Source organism: Rhinopithecus roxellana, chromosome 7 (assembly GCF_007565055.1).
Source record: "Rhinopithecus roxellana isolate Shanxi Qingling chromosome 7, ASM756505v1, whole genome shotgun sequence".
Lineage (NCBI taxonomy): Eukaryota > Metazoa > Chordata > Mammalia > Primates > Cercopithecidae > Rhinopithecus > Rhinopithecus roxellana.
The window spans coordinates 114,218,977-114,246,875 of record NC_044555.1 but is presented as its reverse complement, the minus strand read 5'-3'; the positions used below and the strand labels follow the sequence as shown (position 1 = coordinate 114,246,875).

Here is a 27,899-nt window from a genome sequence, read left to right as displayed (position 1 = left end):
AATGTGGAACCTAGACACAAGGAAGAGAAGAACCAGCTAAAGAGACTGCGTAGGAACCAGTGACTTAAGCAGAAAACTCAGAAAATTGTGCCTAGGTGGCCGATATGGTTTGGATCTGTGTCCCCACCCAAATCTCAAGTTGAACTGTAGTCTCCAATATTGGAGGTGGGACCTGGTGGGAGGTGGTTGGATCATGGGGGTGGAATTCTCATGAATGTTTAGCACCATTCCCTTAGTGCTGTTCTTGTGATAGTGACTGAGTTCTCACGATATCTGGTTGTTAAAAAGTGTGCAGCACCTCCCTTTTTGCTTTCTTTTGGTCCTGCCCCTGACATGTAAGATGACTCTCGTGCTTTGCCTCCTGCCATGAATAAAAGTTCCCTGAGGCCTTGCCAGAAGCAGATGCTACCATGCCTCCTGTACAGCTTGCAGAACTATGAGCCAATTAAACCTCTTTTCTTTATAAATTACACAAGGTTAAGTTGTTTCTTTATAGTAGTGTGAGAATGGACTAATATATTCCCTGAGGCCAACTGAATAAAGTGTTAACAGGAGGAGAGAGTAACCTACTGTGCCAAAGCTTACTTATTATGACACATAAAGCATAAGCAACCAAAGAAATAAGTAGATAAATTGGACTTCATCAAAATTAAGATATTCTGTGGTTCAAAGGCACTATACAAAAGTGAAAAGATAACCCATAGAAAAAGAAAAAATATTGCAAATAATTTATCTGATAAGGACCTATTATCCAGATTATATAAAGAGCCTTTGCAACTTGACAGTAGAGAAAACAACTCATTTAAAAAAAATAATAAGAAAAGTACTTGAATAGCCATTTCTCCAAATAGGCAATAAGTACACGAAATGACGCTCGACATAATAGGTGTTAGGATGCAAACCACAATGAATTATCATTTCACACCCAAGAGAATGGCTAAAACATTCAAACAAACTAACAAATACCAGACAACAGTAATTCTTTGAGAAGACATGAAGGAAATGATGCCGGTGGGAATGTAAAATATTACAGCCACTTATAAACAAAGTCTCATAGTTCTTAAAAATGTTAAACATGGAGTTACCATCTGGCTAGCAATTCTACCTAGATATATACCCAAAAGAAGAAAAAATATAGGAGCAAACAAAAACTTGTGCATAAGTATATATGGGGGCACTACTCATAATAGCCAAAAAGTGGGAATAATGTACATGATCATGAACATACGAGTGAAAAAACAAAATATGACATATTCATACAAGGAAATAGTATCCAGCTATTAGAAGGAATGAAATATTGACACATGATACAGCAACAAAATGTGAAAATATTATGGTAACTGAAAGCAGACACAAAAAGTGCATGCATATATAGCATTATTTCTTTTATATAACAGTGTCCATTACAAACAAACACATAGAGATACAAAGTAGAATAGTGGTTGCTAGGTTCTAGGGGAGAGGGGATTGAGAGTGAGTGCTAATGGTACAGGGTTTCTTTTAGGGTTGACTAAATATCCTGAAATGAGATAGTGGTAATGATTGCACCACCCTGTAAACAAACTCAAAACCACTGAAGTGTAAACTTTAAGGGGTAGATTTTAGGGTAGTTAAATCTGTTTTATTTATTTCACTTTTATATTAAGCTCAGGGGTACATGTGCCATTTTGTTTTATGGACAAACTTATGCTCCAGGAGTTGCAAGCCCCCAAGGGCATAGGGGGCTGGTGGTAGACAGCCTGGAGTTCCAATGTAGAGAGTCTTGGAATGCCATGCCAGAAAGTTCAGATTTCACTTTATCTGTAGTACCAGATGATTGCAAGGGTAAATGTGAGTTGTAAGAGCCTGAAACACTGGCTGCAGCAATGAAAACAAAAACCATTGTCAAGATTCCAAAGATAGCTTAATGGCAGAATGGCTGACTTTCATTACATTTTTTAGAGAGAGGAAGAGATCGAAGACTCTGAGGTTTCAGTTTTGGTAAAGAGATTCACCAAATTCTGTTTTATTCAGTTTATCCACCACTTGCTGGGCACCTCCGTGTTGTGGCAGCAGACGACAGGGAAGTTTGTTTTCACAAAGACATCCCTAGTACTAGAAGGCTAAAGGTAAATGTTTTGATAAGGTACTTCCTCTAATTAATGTAACTCTATAGTTTAATAAAATACTCCACAGTTTATCTTACCCGACTTTCTGACCTTAAAAACCTTAAAAAGAGAGTTTCTTTTCTTTCTTTTTTTTTTTTAGACAGAGGCTCACTCTTTCTCCAGGCTGGAGTGCAGTGGCGTGATCTCGGCGCACTGCAACCTCTGCCTCCTGGGTTCAAGCAATTCTCCTGCCTCAGCCTCCTGAGTAGCTGGGGCTACAGGTGTGTGCCACCATGCCCAGTTAATTTTTGTATTTTTAGTAGAGATGGGGTTTCACCATGTTGGCCAGGATGGTCTCGATCTCCTGACCTCATGATCCACCCGCCTCAGCCTCCCAAAGTGTTGGGATTATGATTTCTTATCCTCAATGAAATCAAGGATTCTTTCAACGGATATTTGGAATTACAAACTATTAATGTTGCTTCCCACCACACACACACACATTTCACACTTTGACACCTCCATTAATTTGAAGAAATGATTGATACCAATTCAAATCCTTAGGCTGGCTGTACCTGCCTTTTAAAATATGTTTTTTTTGTGGTACATATTCAAAATATGTTGTTGGGTTTTTCAGTCTCTGAAAACCATGAAGCAAAAAACTTGGGCTGAGGAGAAGAGTGGGAGGAGGCAAGGCTACTGCAATGGAGTGGACGTTTGCTGAGCATTTTCCCATGGCCCTTGTTTCCATGGAAACAATTACCCTTGTCTGTACCATTTATAAATGTTTAGAATAACCTCTTCTGTACTTCCGATCTCAAGGAAAGCCTCCTATAAAACTTGGAATCATCAGCGGGAAACAAAGTTTCACCATGTTGGACAGGATGGTCTTGATCTCTTGACCTCATGATCTGCCCGCCTCGGCCTCCCAAAGTGCTGGGATTACAGGCATGAGCCACCACACCCAGCCTAAGAAAGCCTTCTATGACACTTGGAATCATCAGCAAGAAACTATCTTAACACATTAGAAATCTGTAATGAAAGTGGACTAATATTTTGGTCTTCAGAGAATGCTAAATGAAGTAAATGGTGACCATCTGGTTATCATTTGTAAATTTTAGTGAATCTTGTAGGATGAAAGTTTATCCCTGGCCATGGATTACATACTTTTAACATTTATTGACTGCTTACTATATTTCAGGAACCATGATACAAGGTTTTGTTTCATATCTTATTCGATGCTCAGAACAGCTCAGTGTGGTGGTATAGTTATTCTCATCTCCGTTTTACTGATGAGAAACTGGGGCTAAAGACATGAAGTGACTTGCACAATGCCAGCCTGACTCTACTGTTGTTTTTTTTTTTTTTTTTTTTTTTTTTGAGACAGAGTCTGGCTGTGTCGCCCAGGCTGGAGTGCAGTGGTGCAATCTCGGGTCATTGCAACCTCCACCTCCTGGGTTCAAGTGATTCTCCTGCCTCAGCCTCCTAAGTAGCTGGGATTACAGGTGCGCACAACCACACCAGACTAATTTTTGTGTTTTTAGTAGAGATGGGGTTTCACCATGTTGGTCAGGCTGGTCTCAAACTCCTGAGCTCCTGATTTGCCCGCTCAGCCTCCCAAAGTGCTGGGATTACAGGTGTGAACCACCACTCCCGGCTGACTCTACTCTTTCTATGCCTGGCTGTGGCTTCCTGTGAGCTGATCTATTACGCAGTAGTTGAGATCTTCACTTACCCTGAAATTCTTCTGGCTTTCCACTACTGGTCTGTGAATTGAGTAATGGATGAAGTCAGGAATGAGTCTATTGCATGTGCGCATTTATAGAAGAAGCTGCAGTGCCAAGACTCCTTTGGTTTTGGGCTTGCACATTGTATATGGATGAGGCTACGCCAGTGTTCTCTATCTTTATTTTACATAAAATGCAGAGGATTTCAGGCCTGGGTGTAGACCGTCATCATGCATATTGTGTTGTTGCTATGTTTGTAGGCAATAAAGGTAGGTTTAGACCAGCCTTGTCCAACCCACAGCCCATGGGCCACATGTGGCCCCGGATGGCTTTGAATGTGGCCCAACACAAATTTGCAAACTTTCTTAAAACATTATGAGGTTTTATTTTGACTTTTATTAAGCTCATCAGCTATCATTAGTGTTAGTGTATTTTATGTGTGGCCCAAGACAATTCTTCTTCCAATGTGCCTCAGGGAAGCCAAAAGATTGGACAGCCCTGGTTTAGACTGTGTTATGGGTTGAAATGCAACTACTAAAATTCATATGTTGAAGTTTTAACTCCCAGTACCTCAAAATATGTCTTAATTTAGACATACATTCTTTACAGCAGTGGTTCCCAACCTTTTTGACACCAGGGACCGGTTTCATGAGACACAACATTTTCATGAACAGGTGGGGAAACAGTTTCAGGATGAAACTGCTCCACCTCAGATCAGATCATCAGGCATTACTTGGAATCTCATAAAGAGAGCACAATCTAGATCCCTCACATGTGCAGTTCACAATAGAGTTCATGTTCCCATAAGAATCTAATGCCACTGGTAATGTTTGCTCGCCAAACACTCACCTCCTGCTGCGTGACCTAGTTTCTAACAGGCCACGAGCCGGTCTGGTCCATGGCCTGGAGGTTGGAAATCCCTGCTTTACAGAATTAATCATGTTAAATGAGATCCAATGTGATGGGTGTCCTTATAGAAAATGGAGATTTGGGGCCAGGCGCAGTTTCTCATGCCTGTAATCCCTGCACTTTGGGAGGCTGAGGTGGGCAGATCACCTGAGGTCAGGAGTTCGAGATCAGCCTGGCCAATATGACGAAACCCTGTGTCTACTAAAAATACAAAAATTAGCTGGGCGTGGTGGCAGGCACCTATAATCCCAGCTACTCGGGAGGCTGAGGCAGGAGAATCTCTTGAACCCGGGAGGCAGAGGTTGCAGTAGACTGCAACCTCCAGTCAAAGTCCAAGTCCAAGTGGTCGCTTGGACTTTTTCTTTTTTTGAGCATATAGATCTGTCAGGGAAAATTGACTTCCTAAATTGCTTTATGCAGAGAAGAACTTTCCAAGGAGATGATTAATTCCATTTATCAAAAATAACTCTTTCTGCCACCCTCTATTCCATGTGCCCCTGCTTACTTTCCACTGAACAAATGCCTTGTTCCCTCCATCTCAGCAGCCTCTCCCTCTACCTCCTGGCTCCTCATGGAGGACTAGTGTTCCCTCCCCAGTATCCCACAGTGCCTTAGGGAGCTCCTTCCAGCAGGAGTCTGCTCCTCCCTGAAGCACCTGGTCCTCTGTAGTTACTCTGTGTTTATTATACTTGAGTTTCTTCCTGATCATTTCAGAATAAATTAAGCAGGATGAAATGTTTACAAAACATTCATCAGAAAGAAAGGAAGATTGAATGCTGCTGCAAGGGAGTTAAACTAGAAGTTGGGGACAAAAGTTCACATCCCATCTACCTCAAAGCAGCTGTGTAAATGTGAGTGATGCCTTTCATCTCCATCTCAGCTGCCATGTTCTTATCTAGAAAAGGAAGAAACTGGATGAAAAGCACAATTACAATACCAAGGCCTATAGAGATCAGACAGGCAACAGAAATTAGTGCCATATGATGTGTATAAGAACAGGTAGGCGTAGAAGCACATTGATAAATGGCAATTAGTGTTCTGCCTCTCTGAGGGATGGAAGGAATTGGTGGGGCTGGGGGTAACTCAGACTGAAGCCCACCTAAAGTGCTCACAATCACTTGGCTGCAGCTGAATTTTGACCTGAAAGCTCTGTGTTGACATGTCATATGATTTTTCTGAAAAAGTCAGAAATTTAGCTTTCCATGTGAAATCCCATTTTAAAAAATATCTGCCTCGTTTTAAAAGATCGTCATGCAGGCAAAAGAAAATCCCAGGAAAACCCATCTGTAGGCCATATCTCAGATATGTTACCTCTGGAGTAAATAAACTCTATGGCTTCTATGCCGCAAAGTTCTGGGGCTCCTAGGTTCTGCTAAGAAAATAGGAAGTTGGGGCTAGGCGCTGTGGCTCACGTCTGTAATCCCAGCACTTTAGGAGGCTGAGGCGGGCTGATCACGAGATCAGGAGATCGAGACCATCCTGGCTAACACGGTGAAACCCCGTCTCTACTAAAACTACAAAAAATTAGCCGGGCATGGTGGCGGGCGCCTGTAGTCCCAGCTATTCAGGAGGCTGAGGCAGGAGAATGGTGTGAACCCAGGAGGCAGAGCTTGCAGTGAGCCGAGATCACGCCACTGCACTCTAGCCTGGGCGACACAGCGAGACTCTGTCACAAAAAAAAAAAAAAAGAAGTTGGAATAAATAATCAACTTCCACTATGGCCTGAAGGTTTCTGTCTCTCCAAAATTCATGTGGATACTTAATCCCCAATGCAAATGTTTTAAGAGGTGGGGCCTTTAGGAGATGATTAAGCCATGAGGACTCTGCCCTCCTAAATGGACTAAGTACCCTAATAAAGGGTTCTAGGGAACTAGGCAGCCCCTTGCCCTCTTTTACCATGTGGGGACTCAGTGACGAGGTGTCATCTTTCCAGCAAAGAGCCCACAAAAAACACAAAATCTGCGGATCCTTTGATCTTGGACTTCCCTGTCTCCAGAAATGTGAGAAATAAATTTCTGTTATTTATAAATAATTGAAATACATTTCTGTTTATTTCCACTGTAAGGTGTTTTATTATAGCACCTGGAATTGTGTAAGACACCATCTTAGCTGAGGGTACACTTAATGTGCTTTTTATGTTAGCCTCTTTGAAAGTTAAATCCTTTATTAAAATGATAATGGCAGCCTTGTGTGCTATTAAAATCACACATAATATTTATCATCAGGAGGATGTATGAAAGTCATTTGTTCAAACATTTGTTGCAATGATAAAATCATAAAAAGTATTTGTTACCAGAAGTACTTTATTCATCTTTTAGTTGTTTATTTCAGTGTAGAACCTATCTATCTATAGCCTGGTGGCTCATAGCCAAATGTAAGAACACTGCATGATACTCCTCACTTGAAAGTGCTCCAAATGGGACACTACATGAATGGATTAGGCGCTGACCCTGTTGTTCCTTCTACTATTCCCTACATTTGTGGCTCAAAACGGAAACACCTACTCTTGAATCAGCATTTACCCGGGAGCTGCAGATAGTCCTACCAACTGCTCAGCCCCAGGGCTGCCTCTCAGCCTAAACGGGCATCCTGTGCCTTCCTCTTTTCTTTCTGCAGGTCATAAGGGCTCTTCTCTCCTCTAAGCTGCCCATGTCCACTCCCTCTTCCAATTGCCTCTTCCTGCCAAGACTGGCCTCTGAATTGGATGTAGCCTCTCCCTTCCCAGCTTCCTTAAAGGCCCAAAATACAAGCACACAGAGCCCATATGTACTTGATTTTGCTGTTAATCACTTTGGCAAAAGACAAGGGTCATAACTTTCACCAACCCAGTGTGACACGGTGTCCTGATTTCCTGATTCTTTAGCATCCTTGTCCCAGGACTCTGATTTTCTGCTGTCTTTAGCTAGTGTGTTTTGACCCTCAGCCTTATTTTAAATAAATACATTTTTCAATAGCTTTGGGGGTACAAATGTTTCTCATCACATGGATGAATTACATAGTGGTGAATTCTGAGATTTTAGTGCACCTATCACCCAAGTAGTGTACATTGTATTTATTATGTAGTTTTTTTTTTCTTAATCCCTAGCCCTCCTGAGCTTCCTGCTTCTAAGTCTCTAAAGTCCATTATATCAATCTGTATGCCTTTGCATAGTCATAGCTTAGCTCTCATTTATAAGTGAGAATATACAGTTCTTGGTTTTCCACTCCTGAGTTACTTCACCTAGAATAATAGCCTACAGCTATATCCAAGTTTCTACAATAGATATTATTTTATTTCTTTTTATAACTGAGTAGTATTCCATGGTGTACATGTACCACATTTTCTTTATGCACACATTAGTCAATGGGTAATTAGGTTGATTCCACACCTTTGCAATTGAGAATTGGGGTGCTATAAACATACATATGCAAGTGTCTTTTTTATATAATGACTTCTTTTCCTTTGGGTAGATATCCAGTAGTGGGACTGCTGTATTGAAGAATAGATTTATTTTAGTTTTTAAGGAAATCTCCATACTGGATTCCATAGAGGTTGAACAAATGTACATTCCCACCAGCAGCGTGTGTTTCCTATACTTCATATCCACATCATCTATTGTTTTTTGACTTTTAAATAATGTCTGTTCTTAGAGGAGTAAGGTGGTATCTCACTGTGGTTTTACTTTGCATTTCCCTGCTGATTAGTGATTTGGTTTGGGTCTGTGTCCCTGCCCAAATCTCATGTCAAATTTTTATCCCCATCGATGGAGTTGGGACCTGGAGGGAGGTGAACGGATCATGCTGGTGGACTTCCAATTAGGTGCAGTTCTTGTGACAGTGAGTGAGTTGCCATGAGATCTTGTTGTTTCAAAGTTTGTAGCACTTGCACCCTCTCACTTTCTGCTGCTCTGGCCATGTAAGATGTGCCTGCTTCCCCTTTGCCTTATGCCATGATTGAAAGTTTACTGACACCCCCCCCACCACCACCACCACCCCTAGCCATGCTGCCTGTACAGCCTGTGGAACTGTAAGCCAGTTAAGCCTCTTTTCTTTGTGGATGTGTAGGAGGGTGGGGCTATTTGCCCAGTGGTAGTTGGGTACCCCTAGCAGGTACCCCTCTGAATGATGGGTACTCCCAGGAGGATCTGTGGGAAGGACTCAAAAACTTTGATCTCTTTACCTTGTGAGTCTCTTTTATCATCTGTGAAATGGGGATGATCACAGTGCTTCCTTCACTTCGTGGAGCTATTGGGAATTTCAAGGAGATTCATGCCTTTAAAGCTCCTGGCACAAAGGGAGCCTCCATAAGTCAGCCCAATTTGCTATCATGATGACTAGGAAGAACTCAGTTTGTGCAGTGTCACAGCACTCTTGGGACAGCTTGGGAGGAAGCGGCTGCGGTGTGGAGCAGAGTCTAGCCCTGGTCCTTCTGGAGGGCTCTGTGGTCTTGGTGCTTATAGTCATCTCCCTTAAGCCATCCCCTAGTTCGTGAATCAAGAGGGTTCTTTGGAAACTCAGTGTGTGGTGCTCCCGAACTCAGTCCCATGCTTGTCTGAGTGCAGATGCACGTCCTATAAGCTAGGGGGACTGCAAAAATATTGAACACCTGCAATGGCATGGACCCTGACAGATCGGAAAAATGTGTACTGCAGAGAACCCACACTCTACCTCACCTACAACATTCACGTGCAAAATCCAATCTTATGACCAAGTCCTCACTTTCCCAGTGGCACATTCAGGCACCACGCTAACCTTGATTGAATCATTATATAGACTCCACTCCATGTTAAGTCATAACAAACACCAAGCTATTGGCGAGTGCACACTCCCCATTGCAACTCCTGCCTGAGGAGCTCCCTTGCACTCCTCTGCCTTGAGTTTGGTTGGGAAAGGACGTACACATCTGTTTGAGTAACTGGACCTGACATGGACAGCACGTGTAGGTCACAGGCACTTCTTCACTGGCTCTTGTTATTCACCACGGTGACTCTTCACAGCACACCGCTGGCATTATTTCCTGAGGAAACAGGCTGAGAGTTAGTGAATATGCCTCAAGTTACATAGGTAGCAAGTGGCCCTGCTGGGACTCGAGCCTAGTTCTGTGGACGTCAATGCATCATCCTGACTTTCCCTTTGTTACAGGTATTATGCGTCTTAACCCAGGCAATTGCTCCATTTGAACCGTACAGCACAGATATGGGGGGGATGTGAACACTTGGCTGTCTCAGGATGCCTTCTGCTTCCCCCATAATTAAGACAGCACCTTTCTCCAATCCATAATAAAGCAAACAGTGAGTGATGATCAGGTGCGATGTTCATGATTTCTATTCCACGTGGTGGGAAGAGGTGATGCTTCATAACTTCTCTCTTCTAGTATTTGCTCTGCTTCTCAGGGGCTCTCACCACATAGTGTTTTAAATCCCAGGATTTGGAGTTAGTCATACTTTGGTCTGGTTTCCAGCTCTTCCACTTCCTAAGTGTGCCTGGCCTGGGGCCACTCACTTTCACCTATACATCCATCAGTTGAACAAATATTGATGACTCTCTTGATTGTCAAATTGCCACGTTATTTTATGTTAGAAATGGGGCTAAGGAGATGAGAACATGGTGGATTCTACTCACATGGAGGTCACAGTGCTGAGACAGAGACTGAGCAGTGAGCACATGAGGGTGGAGGAGTGATGTACGTGTGACATGGGCAGGGCTATGATGGTGCAGAGAGGAGTCAACCTGCCCCACACCCCCTTCCCCCGTGCTGTTGCTTCTTGAACAGCTTCCTTCTACACCACTAAAGAAGAGCTCTCCATCCATAAAAGTCCTTCCAGATACAACTTCCTCCATAGACCCAATCTGTCTTCTGAGATCTGTCCTTCTTTGAGCCTCAAAGACATACTATACCTTCCTTAAAATGCAGTCCCTTGGTCATGCCATATCTCATCTTATTTTCCACCTGGAATCCACATCTGACTCATCTCAGCGTTCCTCACAGTTCAGTGGCTGGCACAGAAAGAAGTTCAGTAGATGTTTACAGGTTTCAACTGGGAATGCACTCAAATAATTCTGCCTTTCCCAAATGCTTCCTCTGGTATGGAAATTAAATGCAGGGCCTGGAAGAATGCATTCTGCTTAAAAGTGCAGCTGAATGTCCATTAATATGATACAGGTGTATTCATGACTCTAATTGGTGACCACATGGGATGGTATTGCTGTTTCTAATCCTAGTTATTTAGAAAAGCACCCACATTTTTTCATACTGATAAGATTCATCTAGGCAAATGTAAGCATCTTCTTATGTAATGATAAAATAAATTTAACTGCAAACACTTGCTGAAACAAAACATTATTAGTGAAAATCATATTTTACTCTATTATTGCCAGTGGCTAAGTTTCATTTCCATTGCCAAGTTTAGCAAGGTGGAAACTTTGCTAATTCTAGGCCATTTTTTGGAAACCTAGAAACCTCTCTGCCTCTATTTTTCTCCTCCACCTAGAGTCCCCCCAGCAGAGAATGTGGTAACCAAAGTCACCTCTAAGGCATCCTTCAAGCTTTTGCAGATATTAGCTTTTGGTTCCCATTGAACAGAAAGGGCTTCGGAGGCAATGTGATGACTCACAGGTGAGAGATGGATTGTGTCCTCCATGGTAGAAACAGAATGGCTGTTGGAAGTGGAGATGTGTATACGTTCATGCAACTGTACCCAGCAGCACATTGTTCTGGTGAATGTACATGTCAAAGGTATTTCCATCCCCTTTCCATCCTATATTTTCCCAGGTTAGAAATACATGCTTTTTAAAGGGTAAATGTTCTGTAAAATACAAAGCACAATACAAAAGAAGACAGCAGATACAGAATTAAATAAACAGCAAGAAAGTGTTGCTTATAATGAAATGATTGAAAAGCCCATTCTAAAACAAAATTGTCAATGGATCCTAAGTATTTATGCTACTGTGGTAATAATTACCTCACCAGTCTTTAATCAAGGTAAGTATGCTTTAGAAACATGTTGGTATCTGCAAAGTGTGAATACACAAAATTGTCATGAGTTGAGAAAAGGAAAGTAAAACATGCTAAGTATAAGGAGCTTTTTTCATGGAATGTGAACTGCAAGGTGGTGAGAAGGGTTAGGTGTGATGTGGTGAGATCATTTTTAGACCAGTGTTTCTATTATCAGCTTTATAACACTCCCGTTGGGCATTATAATTTCCTGAAATTCATCATTTAATTAAGGCTATAGACTTTGATGACAGCATTTTTTTTTAAAGGTCAAACAGCATAATGTTTATAGTGAAAAAGAAAACTGCTTGGTGGATACACATTGGTTTGCGGGACGAGGCACTTTAGGGATTCAGCATGGAGTCACCTGTGGATGGGGTTTTAGTTTCTGTCTTTGAGATGACTTTCAGATAGTGCCTATCTGTTGAGAGTTCAGAGGATGTTGGAGAGATAATTAGGTAAAACAGCAAGATCTTCTCAGTATACATGAGGGAGTTAAATAAAAATACAGGCGCAATTACAATTTTAGTTATTCATAACTGTTGTTTGCTAAGTCTTAACATTGTCATTGATAATATGAAAAAATAAAATATACTAAATATCAATAGACAAAAACCCGTTTCCTTTTCTCCATCCAAATACTTAAATAACTAGCACTGATTTCCAGAAAAAAATACCCCAAATACCATCTTTGGAATAAAAGAATATTCTCTCAAGTCATTGGACCACGAGGTAAAAACAAAAAATCCAAATGCTTTTTTTCTTACTCTTTGATATGTACAGTTGAAAGTATTTCTCATTGAAAACTAATATTTCCATCCAGCACAAGACATTAAATAATTTTTCATATTAGGATGGTAAGAAAGGATAACACTCTTTGGCCCTAGGCATTTCAGGGGAAAAAAAAGATAAGGTGAGAGAGGTGGAGCAAGAAAAGCAGAATAGAAGGCCGCACAGATCAGCCCCCTCGCAAGGACACAAATTTAACAACTATCCACACAGAACGAAACACCTCCATACGAACCCAAATCAAGGGAACTGTCATAGTACCTGGTTGTATCACTGAAAGAGGCGCTGAAGAGTCAGAAAAAACAGTCTGAAATCGCTGAGCCCACCCCTTCCCTACCCTAGGCAGTGGCAGTGTGCTGTAAAGAGCATCTCTGGAAGCTGGAAGGGCAAGAGCACTATTAATAAAGTGAAGAATCAACCCACAGGATGGGAGAAAGTATTTGCAAACAAACCACATGACAAGGGATTATTAACCAAAATATAGAAAGAGTTCAAGCAACTCTATGAGAAAAAAAAAAAAAAAAAAACTCTAATAATCTTATCAAAAAATGGGCAAAAAATTTGAATAAACATTTCTCAAAGGAAGATATAACAAGAGCAAACAGGAGTATGAAAAGGTGCGCAACATCATTGATCATCAGGGAAATGCAAATATAAAGTACAATGAGATATCATGTCACCTCATTTAAAATGTTTTTTATTCAAAAGACAGGCAATAACAATGCTGGCGAGGATGTTGAGAAAATACAACTCTTCTACACTGTTGGTGGGAATATAAGTTAATACAACCATAGTTTGAAGGTTCCTCAGAAACCTAAATAGAGCTACCATGTGATCCAACACACCTACTGTTGGGTATATATCAAAAAGAAAGGAATTCATTATGTTGAAAACATATCTGTACTCTCATGTTTGTTGCAGCACTGTTCACAATAGCTAAGAGTTGGAAGCAATCTAAATGTCCACCAATAGATAAATGAAGAAAAAATGGGGTACATATACACAGTGGAGTACTATTCAGCCATAAAAAGAATGAGATCCTGTCATTTGCAACCACATGGATGGGACTGGAGATCATTAGGCTTAGTGAAACAAGCCAGGCACAGAAAGACAAGCATCACATGTTGGCACTTATTTGGGGGATCTAAATAACAAAACAATTGAGCTAATGTACATAGAGAGTAGTAGGATGGTGACCAGAAGATGCAATCTGTATTTAGGGGTTGGGGAAAAGGTGGAGAAATTTATGAGGATAAAAAATAGAAAGAGTGAGTAAGACATACTATTTGATAACACGACAGAGTGACTGCAGCCAATAGTAACTTAATTGTACATTTCAAAATAACCAAAAGAATATTATTCGTTTGTTTGTAACATAAAGGATAAATTCATGTCGGGATTATTCTTTATTGCATGCATGTATCAAAACACCTCATGTACCCCATAAATACATGCACCTACTATGTACTCACAAAAATTAAAAATAAAAATTAAAAAGACAAAAAGTTAAAATGTTGAGCACTGTAGATAATTTCTGTCTACTCAAAATGTTTGATTTTCAGGAGTCAGTTTTATTTTCTGTCAGGCTGGAGATTACTTCAGAATACTTTTACAATATACCCGATATGGAATATAGTTTTGGGTTGGCATGTAGAACAATTTTCTTCAAAGAGCACAGAAAGCAGACTACGGTCTTTATATCCCTATGACTATCCCAGTGCTTGAGATAGAATATGGTCCCTCCTTAGAGTTGCTGAGAGACTTGCTGGTCTTTGTTTTGTAGCTTATTTCTGTCTAAAGAATCCTATTTCTGGGCTAATACCCCATCTTAAACCAACAGCTTTGTTCTCAGGTGCTAGTATTTTCCCAGTGGTAATAGAATCGGAAGGAAGAACCATGGTAGTTCAAGGCAGGATAGCCCCACCACACTCATATTCTCCCAGACAGAATCAGAAGGAGGAACCACGGTAGTTCAAGGTAGTACAGGCCCACCACACATAGTTTTACACTGTGGAGTTGTAAGTCTGGTTGGCTTGAATCATAATATTGTCTAAAGTTTAAAGGAATGATAGTATCTTTAAAGGTGAGGATTACAGAATCATAGCATATTTCTTTTTAAATGACATTGGTTGTTCCAATTTACTCATTCTACAGCTGAGGGATCTGAAGCCTACGGAAGGTATGCAATTTACCCAGAGTCCCAGAAAGAATATGAGATTTAGGGCATACTGAACTAGGTTTGAACACTGTTTTACAATTACTCAGTTACTGAGCTTCCCTGGGGCTCAATTTCCTCTCCAGTAAATCAGACCCCTGTGATGATATCTACCTCCTGGGACTGTTGTGAGTATTGCACCTCGGCTAAACATCTTCCCTCTGCTTTTCCAGATTCACTCACCACCCTTCTTCACCTGCTCTGTCCTGGGAGGCTATTTAGAAAGGATTCTCTCAATGGGCTCCTGGACTCTGATGTCCACTGGGGAAGGAGAGTCAGAGGTGGAAGGAAGGAAGGAGAGTGAGGGCTGTGGACTTATTCTCCTGGCTCTATCCCTGTGACTCACCTCAGGCTGGATAAATCTCGTTAGTGGTCACTGTTCTTCTCAAGATAGCTATTTCCTCATGACTATTGATCATTTCTGGTTCTAGTAACCACTTCCTCCCTGCTGTCATTCCTCTGGGTCTGTAGTGATGGCAGCTGCAACAAGCACTATCTCTGGTGGTCTACCTGCATCCACCTGTTTGTAAATGGTTCCTTTGTAGATAAATATTTGTCAAATTACTCCATTTTGGATGCACCATCTGTCTCCTATTTGACTTTGAAACCATATGCTTAGAACAGAGCCTGGCATATAGTAGGTTCTTGGTGTATGGAATCTGTTGCTTGTAGTAATAGTAGTAGTGTAGAGGTAGTAGTAGTTGCAGTGGAGGTAATGGTGCTGCTATTTTTCAAAGCCACTCATTCAGTCACATGCAAAGCCAGTAGCAAGTTGTATCCCTCTTCCATACTCAGCTCTTTCTTGTTGATTGCTCCTCACCCATCTGTGCTCCAGAGGAAAATATATGGTTGGCCTCTAATTGCTTGCTCTTTGTGGCCACAGATTGGGGCAAATCCCAAGCAGATCCTATCCTATATCTGGTACTTTATGTGGTGTTTAAACCTGCCTTAGACAGCTAAAAAGTGTGAAAAAATTTATAAAAATGTAGCTGAGGGTTATTATTATAACTAAAGTAGTGTCAGTTTATAATATCACTTGTACAAAGGCCCAAAAACAAGAAGTAAAAGGGTGCCCAGGACTCCCCTGCTTCTTCTCCTGGTTGCATCTCTGATTTACAGTGTGACATGGGAGAGTCACTTCGAGTATGTTCCACAACCTGATATGATAAAGAAGAATACTCTTGAAAACTGAACACATCAGAAATAAAAAGTTCAATACAATGAACTCATTGTACACTGATGACTTTTACTTTTTTGTTATTCATTTTGGTTGAAAACATAATCACTAAGGTTTTCAATAGGATAAATAGGAATTATTTTATAAAGTCAGTTGTAATCTGCCAAAAGAAATATGCACTAAATGTTTTCCTAACATTTGGATTAATTTTCCTTGGATAGTGATATACTCATCAAAACATTTTTTGGTAAACAAATTCAGAAAACAATTTTAAAAGGTAATAAGGTAATTGAAAGCTATTATTTTCAGCAATTATAATCAGTTTCTGACCTACTCTGTTTGATGTGGCCTTTTGGTGTTTTGCTTTGTTTTGTTTTTTCTATAACATGACATGACAGGGTGTTATTCTCACTGTTAATTGCAGACAAGAGTACAAAAAATTGTTAGAAGTTAGCTTGTGCGCATTTAATACATGGAACAGTTGAACTCTAGAAAACATCTGAGGTTCACTAAAAAAATTATGTACGTTAATACCAATCTTCTTTTGGTTCGTTTGTGTTTAGATGACCGTCATGGAAATGCAATAAATTGGTTGTGCCTGGAGGTCAGCAGGGTATTTTGCTAGGCCTCTCTTGATTTTATGGTGTATGAAGTAAAGATATGTGGCCTTGATGAACACTGAAACAAAATTCCAGGGTCTGTTTCTCTTGTGTTTGGTTTTTTAAATTTATTTTCCATTATCAAGTTTTGTTATTTCCTATACAGGATGAGACAAGTGTCAACCTGTGGGAGGAAGCTAGGGCCATGCCTTCTGTATATTTGGCCCTCTCTCTGATTGTCTTTTAAAACATCTTTAGCTTTTTATTTTTAAACAATTATAAGTTCATAAGAAGTTTCAAGGATATGTACATGGAGTCCTTATGTACCTTTCAACCAGTCTCTCCCAATAGTACACTCTTCAGTACACTACCACACTACACTATCAAAACTAGAACACTGACATTGATACAATCCAGAGCTTTTTAAGATTCAACACTTGTCTTTTGGGTATTCTAGGCACATTACATTTCCATATGAATGTTGTAATTATCTTCTCAATTTCTATTAAAAAGCTATTTTAGAATTTTGGTTAGAATTAAGTTGAAACTATAGATGAATTTGGAAATAACTGCCATCTTACAATATTAATCATCTAACCAAAAATCAAAGAATACATTTTAATTTTTCTATGTCATTAATTTATCTTTGCAATTTTTTTGTAGTTTTCAGTGTACAAGTCACTTACATCTTTGTTCAGATTTGTCTCTGAGCGTCACTATTTTTAGTAATATTTTAAATTGCAATTGTTCTTAGTTTCAACTTTCAGTTGTTGAAATTAACTTCCAGTCCGCCCTAGGACTACCATTGGCTGAAACACTGTCTCTTCTAATATATAAATTTCTAATATATAACTTCTAATATATAAACATACAATTGATTTACATGTTGATCTCTCACTCTGCAATGTTGCTAACCTGAATTATTGTAGAAGCATTTTTTTAGATTGACTCTTCTACATATACTCTCAGGTAGTCTTTGACAAAAGACACTTTTACTTCTCCCTTCCAATCTGAATGCATTTTTTTTTTTTTTTTTTTTTTTTTTTTTTTTTGCACTGGACACAATCGCCCGTACAAGGCTTAACTATGCCCACACTGGTGCACATGTTGGTTTCAGATTGTAGTATCCTGCATGTAAATACTAAGAACAACTTCCAGCACTTGAATATCCACTCCTTCCCCCACCCACATACTGGCAGAATTCATGTTGGGAGACTACATTTACTATGAACATATACCCCTCATTTGAAACAAGACTAGAATACACGGGAAAGAATGTTTATTCACTAAAGTTCTGACAGACTGAAGGCCATTGTTTCAGATTCTACATGGACATTGCGCAAAAGAACATGGGTTGAAATTTGCCCGGCAATAGCCTAAAAGTAAATGGTCTTCAAGGTGCATATGAAGGAACTATATGAGGGAAATGGGATAATTAATTATTATTATTAATTAATAATTAAATGTAACTAGCAATTAATAACTAACAACTAAATGTAGCCACACTAGCTTGGAGGGATTTGCGGTGAGACATCTAAAATACTAGGGCATGGTGAGGGCTGGAAGACAAAAGAATGAATCACTTAATAGGAATGGCTGTGGGGAAGGGCTTGAAGGAACCATCCTCTCGCTTCCATGTGAGCCATGAACATTAAACATGGAGAAATGAGGAGGGGCAGCAGATCCATTTGGGATGCATCATCTTCAGGGGATGCTGAAAAAACAACAGCATTTGATTTCCTCTACACCCCTTTCCCCTCCCCCGCAAGCCCAGGGAGTGGGCTGCAGTGGTGCTTTGTGATGCCAAAGCCACCCTAGGACTGCCATTGGCTGGGATGCTGCCTGTATGATCAAACAAAGCTCAAGGGCGTGGCTTTGCCTTGTCACCAGGAGGGTATATATAGGGAGGGCAAGAGCTCTGGGACATCCTCCTGGGAAGCTTCAATATAGCTGTGGAAGTCTGGACTCTACAAGAGCCTACTAGAGACATTCTACAACCAACCCCAATCATGGGACAGTCAACTTCAAGCACCAACGGGGAGAAGAGAAAGCGCTCCTGTGAATCCAACAACAAAAATGATGAGGTAAGACTGTTAGGTTTTGAAGGGAAGGAGAGGGTGAAAGAAAGAGACACTGAGAGGGGGTGGCTCGAACAGCAACACAGGAATATGGCAGACACCTGTGGCAGCGGGGGGCCCGCTTAATGCCAGAGCCCACCGCTGCTTACCGGCTGGGGTGCTTGTAGGTATGGGTGGGAGGGGCCTGGGCAGTATGGCTTCCTGCCTGGCAGGATATTGATAAGATGGTTTTATGATCAGGCTGTTTGGCCCTTTTTCCAGTGGGATGTCATTGTGGTGTTTCTTGGAACTTTGCCCAGCAAGATACGATAGGAAAGTTTCTTTAGTTGGGCCTTTGTCCACCTTGTGTTACAATGAGTAGGCAAGATTTTTCTCCCGGCCCGAACCCCCATGGAATGTTTCACTTTGACCAAGGTCTGCAAAATAGCAGGGGGCTTACTAAATGGTGGTTTGGACTCGCATTCTTGCCTTCTACTTTAGTATAAAAGGAAGAAGGGCGTTGTTGAGTATCTGGCTGCTTCCCGCTGAATAGGGGAGCTGTAATCAGGGTTTGGGTTTTGAAGCAGTGGGTGTTGGACTTCAGAGTTGTTTTCCTGGAGGCACTGGTACTGGACTTGGCAGAGGAGAAGGATGGTATCAATGTGTTGCTGGGTGGCTGCCTGGACAAGGGAGTTTATCCTTCGGGAGATAAAGCGGGACATGAAGGTGAGTATACATGGGCCAACTGTAGTATCAGGAGGAGAAAGATTAACAGCCCTAGGAAAGGGGCCACCTGCTATCTCAGTGTTGAGTGCAGCAGAGATGTTTAGTTCTTTTAACACTAGAATGAGATGTAGAGCCTGCTTAGTGTGTGTGGAGGAAGATGAGACAGAAGCTACTAAAAGAACCTGGATGGTCTGCTTGTTAGGCAAAATGTTAATGTTTAGATTAGCAAAAAAGTTGTAGGTTATGGCGGTTTAACAAAAGTTGTAGGTTATGGTGGCAAGCCATGAGAAGGTGGGGGTTGAATTCTGCACAAACCCTTTGTTTTAACTTTTATATTTTTCCAAGTTGAATAGCTGCCAGCAAGGGTAGCCCCTCTGAGGGCCTGATAGGAAATGGTGCTGGTGGAGGAGGTGAAGGCTGTTTGGTTTTGGAGAGAGAGGGGGAAATGGGTTTTTGTAACTAATAGCCACTGTGGTCCCGACAGGGCAGAAGGATACAGGTTGCAGTTGAGGGAATTGTTTGTGCATGTTTTCCAGGGAGTGCCCTTGGGTTGGATACACGAAGAGTGGCTCCGGGGGAGAGGGGAGGGGTTGGTAAGAGGTGTGGGAGGGGTTAGTAAGAGGTGTTTTATGGAATCCGACTTGTATCATGTTTAGTTAAGAGGCTATGAGGCGTAGGAGGGTGACAGCCCTGTGTGTGACTGTGTGGGTGGATTTGATGGATTGGGGGGAAAGGTGTTTAGCCGAGCAAGATTATAAACAGGTTTGGGGAATGAATTGGTCAATTGGGTGAGATGCAGGTTTATTTTGGACCAGGTTTATGTGGCCAGGTTGACAGGAAGGGCTGTGAACTACTGGATTTGTGTGGATAAACAAGTTTAACAGTTGGAAGTAAAAGGGAAGTGTGAGTGATTTAACGGGCAATGTGTGAGGCTGATGAAGGGGGCTCAATTGTTAGACATTCAGGGTGGGCACTTAGAATATCCCACAGACAAAGAGGACAAAGGAGAAAGAGGAGATTTGAGTAGGAGTTGACAGCTTGGAAGGTGCCCTGCAGTCATACCTCCTGCATTAGGGTGAGAAATTGGCAGGACTATTCAGGGACATGGGGAAGGGAAACCAGGAAAGATCTGAAATAAAGTAGGAGGTAAAATATTGGAAATTGGCAACGGAGAGTGTTATGGACTAGGGCATTTTGTATTGGCAACTTCTGGAATTCTTGTTAAGTACAGTGAGGTTGGTCCTGTGAGGGAAGGAGAATAATTTGGGGGGGAACAAATTTCTACATGTGGATCTGGTGCTCTTTTTAGTTTGCAATGGTGCATTCTGTGTGGAAAAGATGTTAGCTTTGCCTCAGTCATAGTAGTTAGGATAACCTGGTGAGGACTCATCCACTTAGGTTGGAGAGGGGAGGAGGAGGAATCTGTGATTCAGACCCAGTCCCCTGGTTATAGGGACAGGGAGGAGTGTTTTCAGGATGGACGTTTAGGCTGGGTCAGTAAGCATTTGCATACTGTCTTATTAGATGTTGGGTGAGGTGTAACGCCGGCCAAGTATTCCATATAGAAGGGGGAGAAAATACAGGGAGATTCTGGAGGATAAAGGGGCATTTGTACATGAGTTTAAATGGGCTTAAGCTGAGGGGCTTTTGGGAAATGACTCATAAACGCATGAGGAACAGTGGGAGAAGTGAAGTCCAGGCCATTTTAACCTTTAGGGAGAGTTTGGTTAGTTGTTTTTAATAAAATTTTTCCTGAAGATTCCGGGTGGTAAGGAATATGCAAAGCCCATTTAATGTTTAGAGCCTTTATCAGCTGTTGGTTAAACTGTGAAACAAATTGGCCCACTGTCTGACTGGATGCAAGAGGGGAGTTTAAACTGGTGGATAATATGGGTGGAGAGAATAGAAGCAATGGTGTGTGCCTTTTGGTGGTGGTAGGAAAAGCTTTTATCCATCCAGAGAATGTATCGCCTATTGTCAGAAGGTATAGGAATCATTTTATGGGGGGCATGTGAGTGATGTTGACTTGCTAGTCTTGCCCTGGTAAGTGTCCTCAGGCCTTGCGTGTTGGATGGAGGTGGTTTGATAGCTTCCTGAGGGGAAGTTAGAGTGCAAAGGGAACATGCCTTAGTAATATTTTTTGAGATGGGCAGGTATGGTGGAAGAATATATATAAGTTTTTAAAAGCTCGAGTAGGGGCAGTAACCAGCATGGAAATGGTTGTGCACATATAAAAGTACAGAAGGTTTTTTCAACTTGGGCAAGACACTTTTATCATTGAGATCGAACCATTTTTTCCTGAATGACACCAGCTGGGGCAAGTGGGGTTTGATCCTCCTGGGTATATACAGGGTGTATGCTGGGGAAAATGAGCAATAACGATGGGGTTTTAAAGGCTGCCTGCCAGGCTGCAGAATTTGTTGAAAGGTTTTTCTTGAGTATGGCGTCTTTAAACTTTCGGCGCCCCTTGCAATGGATAATGGTGGCCATCAGAGGTAGTTTATCCATCCAGCAGCTTATGTGTAAGTTTGCCATTTCTTATGGGGGTTCCTTTTGCAGTTAGGAAACCCTGTTCCTGCCAGATTAAGGCATGAGAGTGTATTTGGAATTGGTGTAAATGTTGACCCTCTTTGCCTTCGCTAGGGTGAGGGCCCTGATTAAGGCAACTAGCTTTGCCTGTTAAGAGGTAGCATGGGGTGGGAGAGCACTGGATTCTAGGAGTTTATTTTCAGCAATGATGACATAGCCAGCTGCTGGACATGGCTACCTAAAAGAGCTTCCATAAATTAACCGTGTGTGTGTTCCCTGCAAATGGGCAGCTGAAATGTGCTGGAAGGGGGAGGAGAGGGAGTCTTAAGAGGTCCAGACAGGAGAGAGAGAGCTTAGAGTCGGAAGTGTTTACAGGAAGGAGGGTGGCCGAGTTGAGAGTTTTATATCTCTGGAAGGTGATTAGACGGTTACCTATGAATAAGGCATGTACCTGCTGAAAGCGGGATGGTGGGAGGGATAGAAGAAATTGATGGTTTGTGGGGTCCTGTAGGTAATGGGAAGATAGAATAGTAATGTGTTGGTAGAGAGGGAGTTTCCGTGCCTCTCAGGCCAGCGATGTGGTCACACCCGAGACTTTTAGTCAGAGTGACCAGCCTTGGATGACAGAGTTCAGTTGTTTTGAGAGATGTGCAATGGCTTGCGTGACGTCGCCATATGTTTGGCAGAGTAGTCCAAGAGCAAGGCCTTGGTCGGAATATATATACAAAGTACAGGCCTTGGGATTGGGCAGTCCCAGTGCCAGGACAATTAAAAGGGCATTTTTTAGTGTAGTTCAGTTTTGTTTTGTTTTTGTGGGAATTGATGGGGTAAGTTGGGTTTGGGGGTTTTAGGATGAGCCCATGAGAGGCTATGTAGAGCACCTTGGCGAGCAAGTCAATGTTGGGAATTCACAGCCAGAAGTATCCCACAAGGCCCAAGAAGGAGGGGAGGTCCTTTTTTTGTGTGGGGAAGGGGCATGTCCCAAATTAGCTCCTTTCATTGGGTTGGGATGGTTCCAGAATTAGGGGTTAGGACAAATCCATGTTTGTGCTACCTGAGATTTTGTGGGTTAGGCCCAATATCCTCAATTATGGAGGAAGTTTAAAACCTGAGTGGTGTGTTGAATGGACAGGTTAAGGAAGGGGCTACAGAGAAGGAGGTCATTGACGTATCGGAGGGGGGCACTAGGAAAAAGAGGAAGTTCAGCTAGGTCCTTGATGAGGGCCTGTCTGAATAGGTGGGGGCTATCCTGGAACCCCTGTGGGAGTATAATCCATGTTAGTTGGGTGGACATGTGAGTACTAGGATTTGACTAAGTTAAAACAAAGAGACTTGGGTAAGCTGGGTTTAAGGGAATAGTGAAATAGGCATCTTTTAGCTCCAACACAGAGGAGTGTGTGGTAGATGTAGGAATATGGGAGAGTAGAGTATATGGGTTGCAGACCACCAGATGGATTGGTACCACTGCCTGGTTAACAACTTGGAGATCCTGGACAAAGGAGTAAGTCTTGTCTGTCTTTTGGAAAGCCAGAAAAGGGGTGTTGTGGTGAGAGTTGACAGGCTTGAGAATTTGAGCTTGTAAAATTTACAGAGAATAGGTTATAGGCCCCTGAGCAAGGCTGGTTTAAGGATATGTTAAGACTGATGAAGGAAAATGGAGGGGTTTGGAAGAGTTATTTTAACTGGGATGTGATGTGTGGCTATTGTGGGTTTAGAAACATTCCAAACTTCAGAATTAACAGAAGGTAACAGGGTAGATAATGAAGATGAGTAGGGGAAGAGGGAAGCATTTGGGTGTCAGAGTAAAATAAAAGGGGTAGAATTGTAGGAGCCACATTGCATGGAGACCTGGGATTGACTTAATACGTCCCACCCCCAGATACGTGTAGGGGACTGAGGGATAACCAGGAAAACAGTGGGTGAAGGGGGTTGTTGAATAGGTTGTATAATAAAGGACCAGTCTGGGGGCTGGGTGTGGTGGCTCACACCTGTAATCCCAGCACTTTGGGAGGCCGAGGTGGGCAGATCATGACGTCAGGAGATCGAGACCATTCTGGCTAACACGGTGAAACCCCATCTCTACTAAAAATACAAAAAAAAAAAAAAAATTAGCCAGGCATGGTGGCGGGTGCCTGCAGTCCCAGCTACTTGGGAGGCTGAGGCAGGAGAATGGCGTGAACCTGGGAGGCAGAGTTAGCAGTGAGCGGAGATCGCACCACTGCACTCCAGCCTGGGCGACAGAGTGAAACTCTGTCTCAATATTAATTAATTAATTAATTAATTAAAGGACCAGTCTGTTTGTGCCTAGAGGCAATTCTATTGATTCTCACAATAGAGATGGAAGAACTGAAAAAGGGTCCAGAATATTCTGGTAAAACTGAGTAACTAGTTGTCCTATTGAGTATCCAATAGGAAAGATATGGGTTTACCAGAGACTGATAGCATTACCCTGGGTTCTGTGGTGGTGATGGCAGTGGGGGCGGTGGACTCCAGGCCCCATCAGACTTCAGGTACAGGTGGTGAAGCAGGATGAAGAGTTTCACTGAGCACAGTCTGACTTCCAGTGTTACTTGATACCACAGATGGGTCAAGGTTTCCAGCGTGTCCTGGGATTAGGCCAGGCTTTTTCCCAGTGTCCATGTTGGATGCACTTACAACAGGCTCCTGGAGTTGACCGTTGCCAAGTTGAGGAATTCTGTATGCCTTGGGAACCCTGTTGAGTGGCAGCTATCAGCATGTGGTATTTAGCCTGGTCCTTTTTTAGGTTTGGGGTTTTTAGTTCCTCCTCTCTATTCTTAAAGACCTTAAAGGCCACTTTGATTAAGTCTCTTTGGGAGGTTTGAGGGCCATCCCCCAGTTTTTAAAGTTTTTTTCAAATGTCTGGGGCTGACTGGGAGATAAATTGTAAATGGAGGTCGATTTTGCCCTTATTGTTATTAGGGCTTAAGGTGGTATATTTAGTTGTGACCTTTGAAAGGTGGGAGAGGAAAAGAGCAGGGGTGACTTTATTTATGCCAGCTAGAAGGCATGATATCATATGGCCTGCTTTCTGTCTGTCTATGGATATTGCCTGAAAATTCCAATTGGGGTCAGTTCTGGGGACAGCTAGGGTTCCTATTGGGTTATGAGGAGCATCTTGTTGGTGGAGGGTGTTCTCATGGGCCTGGGTGCCAATAAAGATGTGTTCCCTGTCCTCCAAGGTGAGGGTAGAGGAGAAGATGACATATATGTCATGGCAGGTAAGGCCATAAGATTTAGAGAAGTACAGAAATTCCCTGTGGAAGGAAGTAGGATCCATTGAAGAGGAGCTAAGTCTCTTTTCACTATGGGAGACGTCAGCTAGAGAGAAGGGAACTTGAATTCAGATTATGCCTTCAGCCCTCGTGACCTCCTGCAAGGGAAGGACTTTGGAAGACCTTTGGACAGGTGGCCGGTTTTCGGCAAAAGAGGGTTGGGCATGAGACCTGGTTTGAGGTGGAGAAGGAAGGGGGATGGAGGGCTACAGTAAGGGGGGTAGAGGAGCTGGATCCAAGGAGAAGGTGGAGGGAATGATAGTGGGCAGGAGGCAGAGGAAAGGGTGTGTTGGCCAAGTTGAAATTCAGAGGAGGAAGACTTGTCCAGAGGAGGAGGCATTTTGGGGGGTTTCTCCTTGAGGAGGAAGATTTGAAAAGGTGAACAAGATTGGCAGAGAGGGAGAGTGAGCTGTGAAGAGAGATAAGCAAAGCACTTCAGATTATTTACCATTGTGTTGGAGAAAGTTTTTTAGATTATGTTGAATTTGGAAGTTGAATGTTCTGTTTTATGGAAGAAGGGAGTGTATACTCTGGATGGGAGTGAATACCCCTGAGGACAGTGAGTACCCTGGAAGGCAGTGAATACCCCAGGGGGAAGCGAGTACTCCAGAGAGAAGTGAATACCCCAGAGGAAAGTAAGTACTCGATTCCACCTGGAAGAAGGGACCTGGAGAGTCGGGGCAGCCCCGTACTATTTATGCTCCCCAGAGGCCAGAGGGGCCAGAGTGGCAAACGTTCTGAGGCTGTCCCCTGAGAAGGGAGGCTGCGGTCACCTGGTGACTGGGGAGACCTCTCACCCAGCACTTGATTTTTTTTGGAGAACTGGCAGAAATAGAGAGGAATCCAGAAAAGAGGAAGAGGGAGACTCATTCACTAATTGAAGCCCAGTGTTGGATGTGATGTCCAGCAATAGGGGTGATCCTTGTTGCAGCTTCCCAGAAAGGGGAAAGAAGGGGGAAAAAAAGGTGGAGAGTTTGATCAATATCTGGAGGTTATCCCAGGTCTGGAGAAGACTAGAGAATAAGGGGAACCGGACTAGGAACAGGGAGATCACTCAGGATCTGGAAGCAGGCCCCAGTCTGGTTTGTGCTGCTTGCTGCTTTCCCAGTTGCAAAAGAAAACTTACCCATTAGAACCCAATCACCATTCCAGGTTTTGACACCAAAATGTTAGGTTTTGAAGAGAAGGTGGAGATGAAAGAAAGACACACAGAGAGGCACATGGAGAGGGGGCAGCTCAAACAACAGCACAGGAATATTGCAGACACCTGTGGAAACGGGGGACCAGCTTCATGCCAGATCCCACCGCTGCTTACAGCCTGAGGTCCTTACAGGTATGAGTGGGAGGGATCTGGGCAGTACGGCTTGCTGCCTGGCAGGATATTGATAAGATGTTCTTATGATCAGGTGGTTTGGCCCTTTTTCTGGTGGAATATCATTGTGGTGTTCCTTAGAACTTTGCCAAGCAAGATATGATAGGGATGTTTCTTTAGCTGAGCCTTTGTCCTCCTTGTGGTCAGGTGGTTAAGCAGGATGTTTCTCCCGGCCTGAACCCCCATGGAATGTTTCACTTTGACCAAGGTCTGCAAAATAGCAGGGAGCTTACAAAATGGTACAGTTTGGACTAACAGGTGACCCTACCCATGCTCCTTTTCTTCTTCCCCATAGATCCCTACCCTATGATTCCACCTTGTTCTTCTCTGGCACAAACCCCTTCCTCAACCTGCATTCCTTCTCATAAAGCCCCCCTTGCTATCCAGTCTCTATCCTATTCACCCAAAATAATGTCTTTCTGGCCTCTCCCTGTTTTCTTAACAGATACAGGAGACACCAAACAGGGACTTAGCCCCTGAACCGAGTTTGAAAAAGATGAAAACATCAGAATATTCAACAGTATTAGTGTTTTCCTACAGGAAGGTTACGAAAATAAATTCAAATCAACTGGAGAATGATCAGTCCCGAGAGAACTCCATCAATCCAGTCCAAGAGGAGGAGGACGAAGGCCTAGAATCATCTGAAGGATCTTCAGAGGAGGATGAAGACCTAGACTCATCTGAAGGATCTTCAGAGGAGGATGAAGACCTAGGTTTATCTGAAGGATCTGAACAAGAGGACGAAGACCTAGACTTATCTGAAAGATCTTCCGATGAGGATGAAGACCTAGACTCAGCTGAAGGATCTTCAGAGGAGGATGAAGACCTAGACTTACCTGAAGGATTTTCACAAGAGTATGAAGACCTAGGCTTATATGAAGGATATTCACAGGAGGATGAAGACCCAGACTTATCTGAAGGATCGTCACAGGAGGGTGAGGAGGACTAGTCAAACATGGAGAAACCAAATTGAACAAATCCTCACCAACAATGGCAATGATTACAATAAAACCAAGTTTGAGAAGTTGATGGCTGTGTATATCTCTGCCTGTTTTCTGATGGTGGGGAGGGAGGAAGGGAAGGGAAGAAGTAGGCATTTGAGAAGGGAGGGATATGAGGTCCTGTAGGGTTGGTGGACAGACCCACAGGTTGACAGTTAGCCAGACATTGTACATAAGTCCTGGGGGATAACTGATTCCTAAAGAAAATTTTCTGCTTAAAATTTTATCTAACAGAAAGTGGAGATGTGTATATGTTCATGCAACTGTGCCCGGCAGCACATTGTTCTGCTGAATGTACATATCAACGGTATTCCCATCCCCTTTCCATTTTATATTTTCCAAGGTTAGAAATCTATGCTTTATTAAGAGTAAATGTTCTGTGAAATACAAAGCACAATACAAAAGAAGACAGTAGATGTAGGAGTAAATAAACAGCAGGAAAGCA

At 42.4% G+C, this 27,899-nt stretch overlaps 1 protein-coding gene across 1 annotated transcript; it reads left to right on the top strand.

Moving 5' to 3' along the window:
• The first annotated feature begins 18,485 nt into the window (after positions 1-18,485).
• On the top strand, positions 18,486-27,402 carry LOC115898754 (sperm protein associated with the nucleus on the X chromosome N2-like). The gene is made up of 3 exons (XM_030934606.1): positions 18,486-18,560; positions 26,899-27,322; positions 27,362-27,402. The coding sequence occupies exons 1-3, from the start codon at positions 18,486-18,488 to the stop codon at positions 27,400-27,402; spliced, it is 540 nt and encodes a 179-aa protein (XP_030790466.1).
• The last annotated feature ends 497 nt before the right edge of the window (positions 27,403-27,899 follow it).